This window comes from Lichenostomus cassidix, chromosome 3 (genome assembly GCF_008360975.1).
Source record: "Lichenostomus cassidix isolate B80296 chromosome 3, HeHo_3.0, whole genome shotgun sequence".
Taxonomy (NCBI): domain Eukaryota; kingdom Metazoa; phylum Chordata; class Aves; order Passeriformes; family Meliphagidae; genus Lichenostomus; species Lichenostomus cassidix.
This window is the reverse complement of record NC_139483.1, coordinates 64,536,132-64,551,737: the sequence shown is the minus strand read 5'-3', so window position 1 is coordinate 64,551,737 and position 15,606 is coordinate 64,536,132. Positions and strand designations below refer to the sequence as shown.

At 36.7% G+C, this 15,606-nt stretch overlaps 1 protein-coding gene across 3 annotated transcripts in view; it reads right to left on the bottom strand.

Moving 5' to 3' along the window:
- The window catches only part of FRK (fyn related Src family tyrosine kinase), a 49,932-nt gene that overhangs the window by 19,484 nt on the left and 14,842 nt on the right, over positions 1-15,606 (bottom strand). For all 3 annotated transcript variants that reach the window (XR_014850945.1, XM_085056128.1, XM_085056129.1), the window contains 3 exons: positions 7,917-8,038; positions 1,420-1,580; positions 602-770 (listed from right to left, as the gene is read on the bottom strand). Coding sequence is in view for 2 of the 3 variants with exons in the window: in XM_085056128.1 (XP_084912254.1) it covers positions 602-770; positions 1,420-1,580; positions 7,917-8,038 (452 nt within the window). In the remaining variant the exon portion in view is untranslated. The remainder of the gene's footprint in view (positions 1-601; positions 771-1,419; positions 1,581-7,916; positions 8,039-15,606) is intronic.

Sequence of the window (15,606 nt, the reverse complement as noted above, 5' to 3'; positions counted from 1 at the left end):
AATTACTTGAATTTAATGAAACATAATTAAGAAAAATGCTAAAAGCTGTATTAGTCACAATCTTATATTACATGCAAATACTGGGTATAAATGTTGTGTATCAAAAACTTTGGGAAATTTTATTCAAGCAGTACTAGGATAAAAGCACATCTTAAGTACAAGCTTAGCATTGTACATATATTACCAAACAAATCACTATAATATAGCACCTAATCACGAGAAAAATTCTACAGATGACAAACCAGCAGTAAATCAATCACTTTACCTACTATTACTACTTTACCTATTATTGAATGTGAAGTCACTCAATTCCATACAGACAATACTGTACAAAATAGGTACAACTCTTTTTGTGGTTGCCTTTTTATGTACCACTGATGTTAAATTAATTTAGCTCATCTAGAAACAGAAAACTATAAAATTGTAGTTCCAAATACCAAAGAATATCTGGATCTAGAGCTTTGCTAATCTTCATGTTTAGGTGCATGGATTTTAAGAATGAGTGTATATATAGATAGGCTCTCTTTGCTGTAGCATTTAAAAAGTAAAGGAACACTTGTTAATATTTCACATTATTAGCATTTAAGAATAATTCACATACCTGGCTTTAATGTTTTGATTGCCACAGGGGTGGTATTATTCCACAGTCCTTCCCATACTTCACCAAACTGACCAGATCCTAATTTCTTCACCAATTTCAGAGATAGTCGGTCTATCTCCCACTGATCAACAGTTTTATAAGACAAATCAAAAGTAGCAGGAGTTTGTATCTGGTAAAAGAAAATAAGTAACACAGAAATTGAGATTTGTAATATTTTTTCAACAATATATACAAATCACTGTAACTGTGTCATGTAAAGCTGGAACAGATATAAATAATGTTTCCTTAGAGTGCACACATGCGATAAAGTGAGCTGCAAACATAAAATACAACCCACACACTGGGTGCTTTCTGTTTGAAATAAGAAATACGCTGAAGAAAATATCCTGCTATTAAAAGCAAAAATTAGAAATCATCCCTCTAGCAAGCTTTCTGAACAGTGACATATTGTTTGCCAGAACCTTGTGGTTTTGTCTCAGTAATTACTTATGGACAGCTAGAGTTATGAAGTTAGAGATTTCATCTCCATATATATTTATAAAAAGGTATTCATAAATCATGATTTGGCATATTTTCCCCCCAGACATTTGATGATTTTTTTTCAAATGGCATAGTATTTTATTATTAATTTGTCAAACTCAAGAATGAAACTACCAAGAATGAAACAGTACCAAGAATTTCCTGAAAACAAGCAGATCATCGACATTTTGAAATACAGAAAAATAGTAGAAGCAGATATGGGATCAACACTTTCTGACAGATATCTGATGAGTTAGCTCACAAAAAATACTTTGTACAGTGTAGCATCCACTCCTTACCTTTAGGCATGGCTTTCCAAGCAACACGCAGAGGCCATCACTGTTCTTGCTATAATAGTCAACCAACTCATTCAGAGTTTTGAAAGTTATCCTTTTGCTTAGGAAAAAGCTTCCATCCAGCTTTTTGATCCTGTAGTGCTTCACAGATGCACCATCAAAAACTAAAAAGATTTAAATATATTAAGTGTCCAGACATTATTGCAGTGGTACAGTATCATTTATGCCCAAACCATCATAAGGTTCCTAAATATATTTATGAGGATATTAAAATAAATTATTTTAGTTTTAAATATGACAACTATAAAAAGCTTTTTTCAAACCAAAGTCCATTGTTCAGATGGTTTAATACATCGTATCTATTAGTCTTTAGCCATTCAGATTTGGTGTAGAAGAACTGATGTAGAAGTACCTAAATATATCTTCTTTGAGGCAGCTCCTGTTTTCCAACTTTGAAGACACCAAAACCAGCCAAAAACATCTAACTGACAGAAACAATTTTGCCAGTTTATAATATTCTTTATCCTCCTTTATTTTAGTGTGAACATTCCAAATAGTAGCTGCTGGACTGGCAGGAATTTTAGAGGAAACAGATATACCCTCCACATGGCCATGATTCTCTGAAATATACTCACATCTTCCAAGGGTTTTTTTTAATTTTGTGCATGTTTGAAATATGTAAAAATCAGGTGAATAATGCTCTGTTTCAAGTGGTTTATTAATTCCTTTCCATTGAAATGTGGTTTATTCTAATCTGTTGTGTCTTAATCAAGAAGACCACTTCTAATCTCCTGCAGGTTACTTATGTGCATATCATGACACACCAAGTGTACCTCCCAGTGATCACTGGAGTACTCTAGATATGTCAGAAAAAAGGTTGGGCCACTACATGCTGAGGCAGGACCTGGACCAGAACCAGATCAGAGAGAGAAAAAAAATGCATATAAGTCACACACACACGCGCCCTCCAAAAAAAAAAAAATAGTTTAGAGATCTCCTTTACAAAGGAATATCAGTAGTAGCAGTAGCAAGCCCAGAATTCAGAATCATCAGAGAGGGCAGTTCAGAAGAGCTGAAAAGGTATTTAGTCGCTTATGTGGGTGTCATTTATAAGACACTCCACTATTTAGGTATCACTGTCCATTTTCAGTGGGCAGTAGAGTGTTTATATTTCATACAGAAGGGTACCTGATTTAGCTCCTAAGGAGGCTACACCTGTTAGCTCTAACATTAACAGTGTTCCACAATAAACCTAGCTGACAGATTCTTTACACTGCAGGGATTTTGGCAATCACTTTGGTTATAATAGCAGAAGAATACATGATTGCATATTGCATGTACAAAAAATATAGAATTGGTTGCAGGAAATTAACAAAGAAGATATGAAGAATAACTTCTCTCACCATCTAAGAGATGAAATCAAAGAGGAAATCTCTCCTTCCTTAAATACTATCGTGGATGATCATATATTTTTGCACTGTACTGTGCGATTGCCACCCTAGACCACCAGAGAGCAGACAGGAGCTGTTCAAAATACTCCACCTCAGGTAGTATTTTTGGGGACCTGAGAACTTAAAATTCTGCATGAGGACAGGAATGAGAAAATTTGTAAATAAAATCCACATGATAAAGATACATACATCACTGTTTTCAAATTACATGTCTTTGGAAATTAACACCCATACTTACTACTTTTTAATTATAAAATTCATGAATGTTTTTGTGATGTATCATTTGGAAATGGAGATAAAGCAAAATGAAGGAGAGAGTAATTCAGTAACAACAGACTGAAAATGTAATGGCTTTTCCAAAGTTCACAGGAAAATTAATCCAAACAAATTAATTAGTCTTTATGATGCATTGAACAAGAGGCAAACAGGATGGCTGTGTTAATCCAGTTTCAGTTGTACATCACAAGTAATAGTAGTCTGACTACCTGCTTTATTTATTAGCAGTATTATAACTATTACTTGTGAAGTAGCTAAAATTAATAATTCAAGAGCTAGTTTGAAGGATGTATTCTAATTTCTTAAATGAGCCTTTTACAAAGCCTTATGATTGACAGCATCCAGGTCAGGTGGTGATGTGTGTGGAGAAGCTGGAGAAAATTTCTGCACTGATACCATCTCATCTTGTATTAAGTAGCTGAGATTAGTGCAGCATTTGACAGGGGGTTGTTTACTTGTATCCCAGGGCTGAGTCTGGCTGTACACATCCTGCAGCACACACTTGCAGCTCTGCAGCACATGTGGCTCCTCTGCCAACATTGTACAGGGCAGGTGTCACTCAGGAAGGAACCACCCATAACCCCTTCCAGTCTTCTCTACATCCATGCCAGACAGTTTCACACAGCTTGATTTTACTTGGGTTTGAAGACTGCAGAGATTTTCGCCTCAACTTGCCCTTTCCAAAAGAATTACAGCTCCCTGTTAGATTTCTACATGGTTTCAGTTTAGCAGAAGGATTATCCTCTCCCAGACATCCATCCTCACATGATTGGGTTAAGCAGTAGATTTTACTACCTGAAGAATGTGAATAAAATAATTTACTACTCTTTTCCCAGGGCACAAAAATTTATGGGGGCATCAGCAGAGTCAACACCTTCACCAAATGAATAATGGAGACACTAATGTGCCATTACTGCCAAAAATGATGTGTCCCAACAAAGCTCCTGTGAGCAGTCCTCCCCCAGCACTGGCCATGCAGCACTGCCACCAGAAATCCTCTGCCTCCATGCCCAGGCTGGATGTGAGGGGAGGGTGACCCATGACATCACTGTCACCAACACAGAACAGGTGCACAGGCAGATCCAAAATCATCCTCTTAGCATAGCCATGATTTTGCCAGTTCTATGAGTCTGCTGCCTTAAACAACTACCCATTTTTCCTGTGCTGAAACCTACTGTGGCCTAGAGGAAACCACACAATATTCTTTTAGGAGCATGGAAGAAATAGATGAAGAAAATACAAACCATTTACATTGTTATTTAATACAATAAGTCCTTCAGATACCATTATTCAGTGATGGCCTAAGTAGAGAGCCTCCTGCTATCATTGGCAATGACACTCAATTAAGCTGAGCACATCTAAATTATGGCTTTTAATTAAAAAGAGGCAATGTCTAAGATGGCACCAACATGTTTAAAATTTAATGCATTTCACACCAGATGCTGGAGTCATCAACATAAAAATCTGTCGACAACATGTGCATTTTTAAAATGGGAAAAACTATTTTTAAAATGTCAAACACTCTAAATTTATAGTAACACATCTCAGTGGCCTATCTGGCTTGATGAGCTTTCTATTTGACTATTCACAGATGATAAAAACCTTTCAGAACATTAATTTTTGGTTTTAATTTAAATAATTATTTATTATATAAATCTTACAAATTGAGAATTTTCCCAACAAGGCAAGTTAGAAGTGAAAAACACAATTTTCATTAAACATAGAATTTTTTTTTTCTTACGAAGGGGATCATTTGTCTCCTTAAATAACATTAAATCTCTTATATATCGCATTGCCCGTATGAGTATGAAATCAAGCATGAAAGTCATAAAATCAGTTTATGGGTTCTTGGGTAAAAATCTCTCTTCCTTTTTAACTTCTTTTTTACCAAAATGGCATGCTGGACATAGAATTAAAGTATTTTCTTAAAAACCTTAATTCTGAAAGCCAGGTTGTCACTCTTCTAGTCATTATCATCTACTCTGCAATGAAACCAAAACAGCAATAAAAAGTAGAGCAAAAGCAATCAGACCTACAGAAGATGGGACTTTTGGGGTCTGGTGTTTCTGGACTGAAAAAATTGGAAACAGAAATTAGGGACATATTCCAAAATATCAGGCTGTGAGTTCTCCCCTGTCTGTGTATCAGCCACCATGGAGATATGACATCCTTCTGCCTCAGCTTTAGCATCTCATAACTCCTGCTGATGACACAACCAGGAGAGATGCAGGAAAACTGCCTTCTCCATAACACCTGCTGAACTAAAGGACATTATTTCCTACTAATGCTTCCCACAATACAAACCATTGCATCCTTTACTTTAGAATGCACTAGCTTTCCGAGAAGAAGACAATAAGTAATGAGATTATGGATATAAAACATCTAGACCATGATGTACACTATTAAGTAGGAAGCAAAAGAACTTGCATGATACAAACAGATGCCATTCAGCCAAGCCAATTCAGTGAGCAGCAAATATGTAGCTCTTTGGGATGAAGTAACATGTTAAGGATAAATTATGTTCAACCCTGGGAAACTGCTAAAAGATCTAGCAGCACTGGGAAATGATGCCACTAATAGTGTCCACAGATTGCTGCAGACCTTTCCTCTTCCTTTGCCTAGGAGAGCACAAATGTTTAATAAATCTGAGGTGATACATATATTCAAGCATATAAGCTCAGAGGACAATCCATGTTTGTTCATGAAGAGCTGGCTCCTCTAGCTGGAGCCTTGCCTCTGTGCATGTTATGTTCTTCAGTGCCACTCTTACCTTCCTTAATCAAACAAACCAGCATGAAACAAATCCACACTGCTGGTTTCATATCTTGCTGTTATCAGTCATCATCAAATCTACTATTCCCAAATAAACTTATACAAAAACGTAAAACATGTCTACCAAAAGCTTTCATAATTGAATCAAATATACTAAATCAGATAAATTTTCTATCTCAAATTTGTAAGGAAAAAAACCAAACAGCAACACCAAAGGATGATCTTATCCTACTGCAAATGCTGGCCTAATATTTATTTTCATTCTTTTGGATTTTTCTCTGGAGTATCTCATAGTTTAACTAAGTTTAACTAAGATATTGACACTTTCCTCTTAAGGACGCAGGATAAATAATTATATTTTAAATCTTTCCTAAAAGGCTATCATTGAAGAATAGTAAAAAGCAATTGCATTTCCACCCCTAGGTGCAAAAGCAAAAGATTTTTCATTGATTTTTAGTAAGGTGCCATGTGTTCAAGTGCCATCATTAAGAAGATAATACAGGCCTATCTTTCCTTCCCTGCATAACACCAAACTTTTATCAGTCTAGCCCAGTCCTTGGATGAAATCAGTTCACTGATGAAGAACACTTGGAGGAAGATGAAACTGTATAACAAAAAAATAAGTTGGCACATGGAGGGAAAGCATTTTGAAAGGTCTGTGGCTGTAATACAGTCCATGGATGAAAGTGTGCACGCACAGGGGCCAGTTCTGTCACAGCTCAGGAGCAGTCTGATTCCTTGCTGAAGGTAGTTTTTCCATAAATGCTTCATGGCAAGAACCAACTTCCTTGAGGGCAAACTGAAAACTATGGAGTGAACTCTCCCAGAACTATAATTATCACATTTATTTCAATACACTTCCCTGTTATTTCACCCCACATTTCTTTGTGCATTCTTCCCATTACCACAAGACATTGCAGGGAAATACACTTTCCTATAATTGGGAAAGTGAAATCAAGAATGCGTCAAAATTCATTAAGCTGTGTCTCTGTGTATTGTTCAGCAGATAAATGACACATAATCATCCAGGCAAAAGAGGAGTCAGTATGAAAGAATGTGGTGATGGACAAGGTGCCTCTCATTTTACTGACGTAATTCTGCACGTGACTACTCATGGTTTATTCACAAACATCAAAATCTTTCCTGGTCTCTGGAATTGGTACAGGTAGAGCACATCTGGAAGTTTGGGTGTATGGCCCTGTTGTCGTCAGGGACAACACTATACTCCTGACTCACAGCTGTATGACAGGTTTGATGGGAAATGTTCACAGAAAACAACCAATGAACAATCAAATTTACTATCTAAACTGGCAAATATCTACAGCAGGAAACACATGATGTACTTAGATGCGAATGAGTAAAGCTATTAACAAATAAGTGTCTTAATTTAATAATCTTTCAGATTCAAATGAAGGACTTAAATAAATTTCAACATGGGTCATCACCATAAATCTAATTTTTTACTGAGGTTTACAGTGAAATTTTCAATGAAACATGACTGATTCTAAAGTACAGCTTTGAAGATCTTCCAACGATTTTACTCCAGAAAACAAATGTAAACCTAAGTGTGAGATCTAACAGAAATATCCTTTTCTTAAATTGCAGATATCTGTCAACATGCTTTTATTTTTACTTTAGTTTTGTGTACTAATCAGAACACCAGTGTACAACTGCAATATATTTTTTTATGCATTGATCGTGAAAATGCCATCTATTTTAAGGCAGCTAGAACACTGGAAGTACTAAGCATAAAAAAGTTAACTTCTTTTCTGAGCATATTGATAAACAAATCCATAAAATATAAACTCAAATTACTTTTACCAAGTTTTTTTAAATATATAGTGGGAAAAAAATATTATTATTAACTTAATTTCATTTTCATGCCCACAGTTAATTGTTCTCAAAGATCACAAAGCCCAGACGATTTTTAGAACACTGAGAAATTTTTAAAACACTGAGAAATTTTTAAAACACTGCTTCAGATTAAAAAGTAGAATATACCTGAGAGTGAGTATTCGCCTTTTAGACTTTCACTTTCTCGGATTAGGAAGGCTCCTTCTTGGTTGCCAGGATATGACAATTGTCTCTCGGCATCTGCTCGTTTGAGTGGGCCAAAGAACCATCTGAACAAATAAAAACCATTAATTTTACCATTCAGTGAAACATACCAGGATGACAGTTTAGCTTTTATAAACATGCTGCATATTTACTTAGAGATAATCTGTGCTATGTTAATTAAATGTCAATAGTATGGGGGGAAAAAAGCCAAAAAGAACTACAGAACAAATTTATTGCTAGAAAACATCGCTTACACATTTGAGTGAAATCTGGATTTTATTGCTAATGAAAGTCTTACTGATTTCAAGGCAACAAGCATTCAGAAGTGACAGACTGGCCTTGTTGCAGAAAAAAATCACAAAGAAATTTTGCCAAGACTACAGGGGCAGAAATTGATGCCAAATCCATTGATGCCACTTGAACTACGTAGAGGTGAAGGTACGTGCTAACGTCCCAACATCTTAAAAATCATAAGATCTCTGAAACTGCAGAAGGCCTCTCAGGTTCCAAGGTGTAAATCACCCTGCTTCCCCATTCCACTGCCACATCAATACCCCAAATGAGTTAATGGCAATTATTCAGTTTTGCAGCTGTTTTGACAAAAAAACCCGGTGTGTCACTCAAGTCACTACAAACATCTCAACACCTGTGTTCTGTGAAAATCTACTCCAATCTATGCCTTTAAAAACATTTTTCCTCTCTCACTAAACCCTGTAGTTCACAGAGAGTTATTCAAGCAATAATTTTAATTTGCTCCTCTGCAGATAAGATTTAGCTCTCTTGCTGCTTTGTGCTGAGTTTAAATTAAATGGAAAGAAGACAGCGATGAGTCAGCATTTTCAACTGGGGTGGTGTTCACCTTCCTTCCAACAAACATGCAAAGATCTTAGCAAGATTGGCTCCACCTCTCATTTGAAGCAAATGATGATAAATAGGTGTCAGAAATATGTCATATACTCGTAGGAGAACTCCTTTTAAATTAATCATAGCTAAAACTATTATACAAATTTCAAATATAAATCAATGCACCACAGGAAAGTTGCCTATTCAGTTAACTACTTGATTTGTCAATTACTAGTGAAAAGTACAGACAGAGTCATCAACAAACTATTTTAGTACATGCAATGCTTTTAGTCATCAAGAGGAATGGAGGAAATAAATGAGAATACTGGGTGATACCTTAGCTGATCAAGCATGAGCACTGATAAATAGGCTTGTATTAACAAAGAGGAAATAAAAAGAGGAAAATACAGACAGAACTAATACACACTGAACATACTTTGTTAACAAAAGAAAATGTAAGACAGATTTTCTGGACCATATTCCTGTCCTCTGTCTTGAAGATGTGGGTGAAATAGGTCTTGATACATATTTGGCAAGCAATCTCACTAGAAAGCTGGAATATGTTAGTAGTAATTTTAATTAGTTAAATGTGTTTATTAATTCAACCAATTAATTTAATTAATTCATTCATTAGACTGTAGAAAACTAAGTAATCAATAAACCTTCAAAGCCTTGACTAAAGTTCTTGTCAAAGGAATGAGAGAACAAAGTGCAAGTTCAACTGTATTCAAGTCCCAAAGAAAATCTGTCTACCCTAAAAACTGAATTAGAGTCTTTCTGAGATTTCTAAATATACCTGCTCTGAGAATAACACCTGTAATCTAACAAACTATATGAGTTGAAAAAAACCTGAATATTTTTCCCCTTGAACTATAAGATATCACTTAGTAGTATTCAAAGTGACTTATAAGAATGTTTAAGAAGAGGTGTTTAATTTTTTGTCTCCTTTCTTCATGGGTTACAAGGATTGTATCTTTTCAAAAGAATTTAATTTTGTACCAAAGCCAAAAGAGTTTCCAATGCATTGTTATCAAGACTCGATTTTATGGTTAGGATAGTCAAAACATAGTCTTTATGTGACTCAACATTTGAACATACACTGTTAGTAACTCAAATTTCTAAAGCTGAAAACCTGAGAAGTAATACAGTCTATGCAACTAGAGGAAATTGTTGGTTTATTTTGGAAATATAAATTAATATAGTATTATTCTGTGTATGTCAAACCATGTCTACAATATAAACCATTATTTGGGAAAATAATATGCACATAAGTGCACTGCATTTAGGCATAAGTACCTGCTTCTCTGATTTCAAAACATTTCAAATTTTATGCTTATTTTTATTAGGCTGGAAAAACTTTACCTAAATCTCTATGAAATTACCAGTAAAGGTTATATGGAGGATGTATAATGTGTAAGTTCTGACTCCAGAGAAGCTTAGCAGTTAAAAATATCCTAACTTGCAAAATAAGATAATTAGAACAACAATATTACAGAAGGTAAGTGTAACTGAAGCAATTATTATGGAGGGTGAAAAGTGGACACATATTGTGTATTACCTCATTTGCCTGACTTTATATGATCTGATTAAAATGTTTCAGAAAAATACAGGGAAAATTACTTTTAATAGCACTTGAATATTTGATTCTTTGTTCAAAGCCATTTGGGTTGCAGTAATAATTATACAGTACCAAAAGTAATATTGAATGGAAAAAAAACAATCTCTTAACTTCAAAGAAAATAATTTAATTTGTTATTCACTTTTTTTTAACAGGAGCACGTCTGAATTTAAAGTACCATTTTCAGTGTAATGGAAGTTTAAATTCCTTTTATAAGGCGTGAAGAGCTTATTTCGATTTCTAGCAATTGAACTTATGCTTCAAAAGGCTTAATATTTTACTTCATCCACAAGTGTGTACCTTAGAGGGAAAAGTGCTCTAAAAAGTAATAATGAATCAAAGTAATTGCTCACCACAAGATATTGCTCTGCAGGATAGGAAGGTCAGACCAAAACAACACCCAATCCTTAAATCTATTCATGTTTTATAGCTCAAAGACAGATGAAGGTTTTAAACCAGAACACTTGGAAAATGAGAACTAAACATGAGGCACTATCCATTGCTTAAGTGCAGTAACTTCTCTGACTTCAGTGCACTGTATTGGCACCAGACAGTCCAGGAGAAGTTTGAACCAGCAATTCTTACACAGTATTACTCTGAACTTCAGCTCACAGCCAGGTCACTTTGGGTTACAATTGTCAATGCTGGATCGGTAGCTTACCAGGTATGGCAGAAATGAGTGCATTCAGAATTTGGCACAATTTTCCATTTCTAGCAGGAATTGTCTGTCTAGCACAGCAACAGTGCTCTTCTGTCAACGAGACCCAGGAACACACTTTCTTGGCCAACACTGCATGCAACACCCCAGCTCCTGTTTAAGTGTAGGATGCCAGATCTGGTTTTGGGGCTTTCTAGCAGCTTCCTCAGAATCCCTTGCTTGCACCATCATTCACAGCTATCAGGAATGTGTTCACTAAAAATTCCAGGGTACTTTCAGGTCACTTCTGGCCACTACATATAGGAGGACTTTGGGGACAGAAAACATGACCTTTATGTAGGTCCACAACAAACACAGTCCTCGCTTGTTGCAGATGATGCTCAGTACTGGAATACCAGTGAGATTTGTTGTGGTTATTGACAGCACAGTAATCACATGTCTATTGGCCATCAGTTCCACTACCATGTTTATGATCACCAGATCACACCATGGATCAAGGCAGGCTTTGTCATGGCATGTTCCCTGACTGTGACATATCACTACTGAGACCTCTAACGACCTTCTTCCAGCAAAGGAAATCTTCATCTAGCTGAATGTTGGTGGTTGTGCTTGAAGAACAATTATTTTAGGAAAAAGAGTTCATGTCACCTTACACTCACTCCTGCCTACCTGGTCAGTGCAGTTTGAGTTAAAGTAGCCTCATGAGCTCAAGGGAAGCCGGTAGTGCTACCTGGCTCCATCACTGCCTTTGCTGAGAAGCCTTCTGTACTCCAGGGTGCAATGCACTGCTGATCACCATCTAAAAGTCAAAGCCCCACTTACCTGGCTCTGCTTTTTGTCCCCCCATGTTTTGCTACATAAAAACATGCTAAAATAAAAATAGTCATTCCTACTTTACTTTTCTTCTTATAGCAGGAAGATATGGCAAGAACTTTTAAGGTAGAAAGCCGCAGTCAGGAAGAGTAATGTGGGCCAAGAGCTAAAGCAAAGAAAAATGTGTAGGCAAATTTCTTCAATGCTATACCACTGGCAACATTTCCAGTGCCTGGTAACATGCCTAGAAGAGGTCAAAAGCCCCAGTGGAAAAAAAAAAACCCACAAATATCCCCATAACACAAAAAGAGTATGAAAAATGCGTTTTCTTTCCCCTCATTAATGCAAAATGACCTTCTGATCAAATCAGTGCAATGAAGTCAGTTGAGACAGAGACTGAAGATTTTGCAGAAGATATCAACTGGTCTGGGAACTACAGGCTTTTTCTATCCTGAAATGAACTCTACCAACCACTCACAACTAACCCCCCCACCAAAAAAGAATTCCCAGTCATGGTCCAGATGAAAAAGCTCAGAGGGCAAATATTTTTCTGGCAGCCTGACATTCCTTGGACAGCTCTTTCTACAGACCGCTCATCTCCCTACATTTGACCTCTTCTTGGGCTAAATCCTGACTCTAGCACAAGGTTTGTGCTGAGCCTTAGCCGAAGCACCCCAGTTATGGATCAGACAAAATAATTCTTTGGACACGTCTTTCCTTGGGCAGCTCCTTCGCAGTTGCATTCCAACAGAAATTCTAAATTTATGATTAAAACTCTGTGTGCATACCCCTTTGGGATGTGGATAAGATGCTCATGACCAAGCTAAGCATCTGAAATAACAGCTACAATCTTTAACTTTCTTGGAAATCTCAGCAGATTCCTCACTGCTCTTTTGTTATCCACACTGAAAACCAGCAGAGAAAATGGTGTGGAAATCTGTCATCCATTTCCTTTAAGGCTCACCAGAGAATAGCTTCCCACTTTTATCCTCCACCATTACTTACATGTAATATGTAGAGGAGCAAAGTCAGAGTTAACTCCACAATGTCATATCTGAAGTCACTGAATTTGCTCCAATAACTAGCTGTAGCTGGGATATGGGGGGATTATTTCAGTTTCTCATTTAAGTTGCAGGACACTGTAGGTAAGATAAGGCTAAAAGCAGAGGTCTGTGACATACTCTTAATTTTGTTAATGTTCAATTAAAAGCAAAAAGCCTGACAGCTGAGTTAGCAATAAGATGCAACCACATATAGAAACTGTGATCATTACAATAAGAATGAAGAGGGAAGAAAGGGGGGGAAAATGCTGAGAAACAGCATGGAGAAATAACAGCATGAATAGCAGCAAATAAGTCACATGACATTTATTTTCAAAAATTACTGAAGACATTAAAATGGACAGCATGATCCTATCCTGGATCAGCACTTTGTGACATAAGGGCATCTTGATTCTTGTTTTTCATAAGTGCTTTCAGCTGGTATTTACTTTCTCATGTTAGAGTAAATCTCATGAGCCTGCTGACTGTCAGCACCTGGGAGGGTTTGTTGAGATTCCTGTGGTTCTCAACCAGAAGTCTCCATTAGGGAACAAAAAGGTAAGTTGGCCCTCCAGAAGATTAACTCAAGTGTGTTAACTCTGCCTGTAGTGCTAGGCTGGGGAGAATTGGTTTCTTCCACCAAAAAGAGCAAAGAATTACTGAAATTAGAGCAAAATTCTTGGGTAAGGACAAAAGAGACCCATATACCGTCTCTATTGAAACCACATATATCCCAGTTTCTTCTGGAATCCAGAAAGCTTGTGTAACAGCTAAAACAAATAAAGAAACACTTCAACAGCACATGAAGTTTACATTCTAAATGCCTCAAAATCTACTGTCATAGAAAGCTGTAACTGCACACTCAAGTACTTTGAAATTAGGAGATGACAATATTAATATTGCTTTCATGGCATCCACTCAGCCATTTTCAGAAGATCCAGTGATACCATCTTTAATTACATGGTCATATCCAGTGCTCCCTCCAGTGTTAATATGAATGCCGCTCATTGAATAGTTACCCTTTATTTTATTTTGTCATGGCATAGATAGAGTTTATTTACTGTACATTGTTTAGCCTCTGCTCTCAATGCCAGTTACAAAATTACATGAATGGCTTTTTTCCTAACAACCTCTATTACAGTGTTCATGGCTGTAACATCCAAATGCTTTACAAACATTCATTAAATTACTCTTGTGGTGCTTTTCCTTGTAAAATACTTTCTGCAGTGGAGAAACAGCCCAGAAAGGCACTAAGGCAATAAGAAACTATTATAAGTATTTTCTACTAATTTTGGATGTCCAACTTGAAAAGTCCAGGGCCTGCCTTTCAGGGATTTTAATGTTCCACTGTATGTAATAGTTTATTTGCCAGCAATAGGTGCTAACTTCTGTGCCACAGAAGACAAGGAGAGATGCATAGAAAGCTAAAGGGACAGAAAAAGAGACAGAGAGATCCTCCAGGGTCTTATTCAATTACTTTCATCATATGACAATCCTGTGACTACTGCCCTTACTCAGCACATGGAAACCTGAACAGGCTTGTGTGCACCACTCTTCACTGCTGTCATCCGTGCAGGACAAAGAGGGCTGCTGAACCAGCTTTTAATCCATGCCAGGTTTGCAGTCTGCTGTGGTTAAAGAAGAGTGGAGAAGCAGGGACAGAAGTTTACCAAGGGAGCTGCCAGCAAGTCCTCTCAATGCTGACAGGAAGGCTCCAAGTACTTTTGGATCTTCCCAAAATATCAAAAATAGAGAATGCAACTGTCAAATTCTAATGAATATCTTCAGTTATCACATATAAAATGCAATTGAATTTTCAAAGCCTTGGTTAGTTTGAAACAAACTTTTCTTAGATAGCAAAAAAGCACACACTTTTAGTACAGCAATCTTCCCCACTAGATATCAAGCCTTTCCTCCAATGCACATGAACAAAAGCTTTCTTGTATTGTTCTGAGCCACATTTCTTGCTTTCAGGCAAAGAAAGAGGCAGCCCATGCCTGGTATCAATCCTGGGAAATTCACACCCAATCAGGTGAAGCCTGGAAAAATTAAAAGCAGCAAAATAAGCTCTTCTGACAGAAAATACTAGGTTGTCTTAATTATAAGACTACTGAAGTAATAGCATTTCTTCAAGAGCTGATTTTTCAATAAATTAGGAAATATCACAGCAGAGATGAAAGCCTTCCAGATATAACACAGTTAAGAAACAGATGTGCTTCACAAATGGTGAGCTGTATGCGTGAAGGAGAGCATGGGAGATGAGCACTGTCTTCTTCAGTTTTTCCCTTTAAAGTCTGCAATAACTTGATGACAGTTTTGGGGGAAAAAAACAGAACAAAAAAACCCCAAAAAACCAGCAAGGCACTCTTCCCCAGAAAAAGTCTTTAGACAGGCTAAACCATGAAGATGACCACTTGCAAGCAAGATTCCTTTCATGAACATTTTCAAAAACACAAACCTTCCCAGGTGTGGCATAAGAGGCTACATAGTGAAAAGTCAGGGATTTCTCTAGGGCTTCCAGACTTTTATTGTGCAGAGTCTAGAAAACCTAAGATTGAGTTTGAGGTTCTTGAGAAACAGAGGCCTTCCTCCTTACTTCCTTCTACAGGCACGCCTGGGATCAATTTTAATTCTGTTTTTCTCTCACTGTCATTTATTATC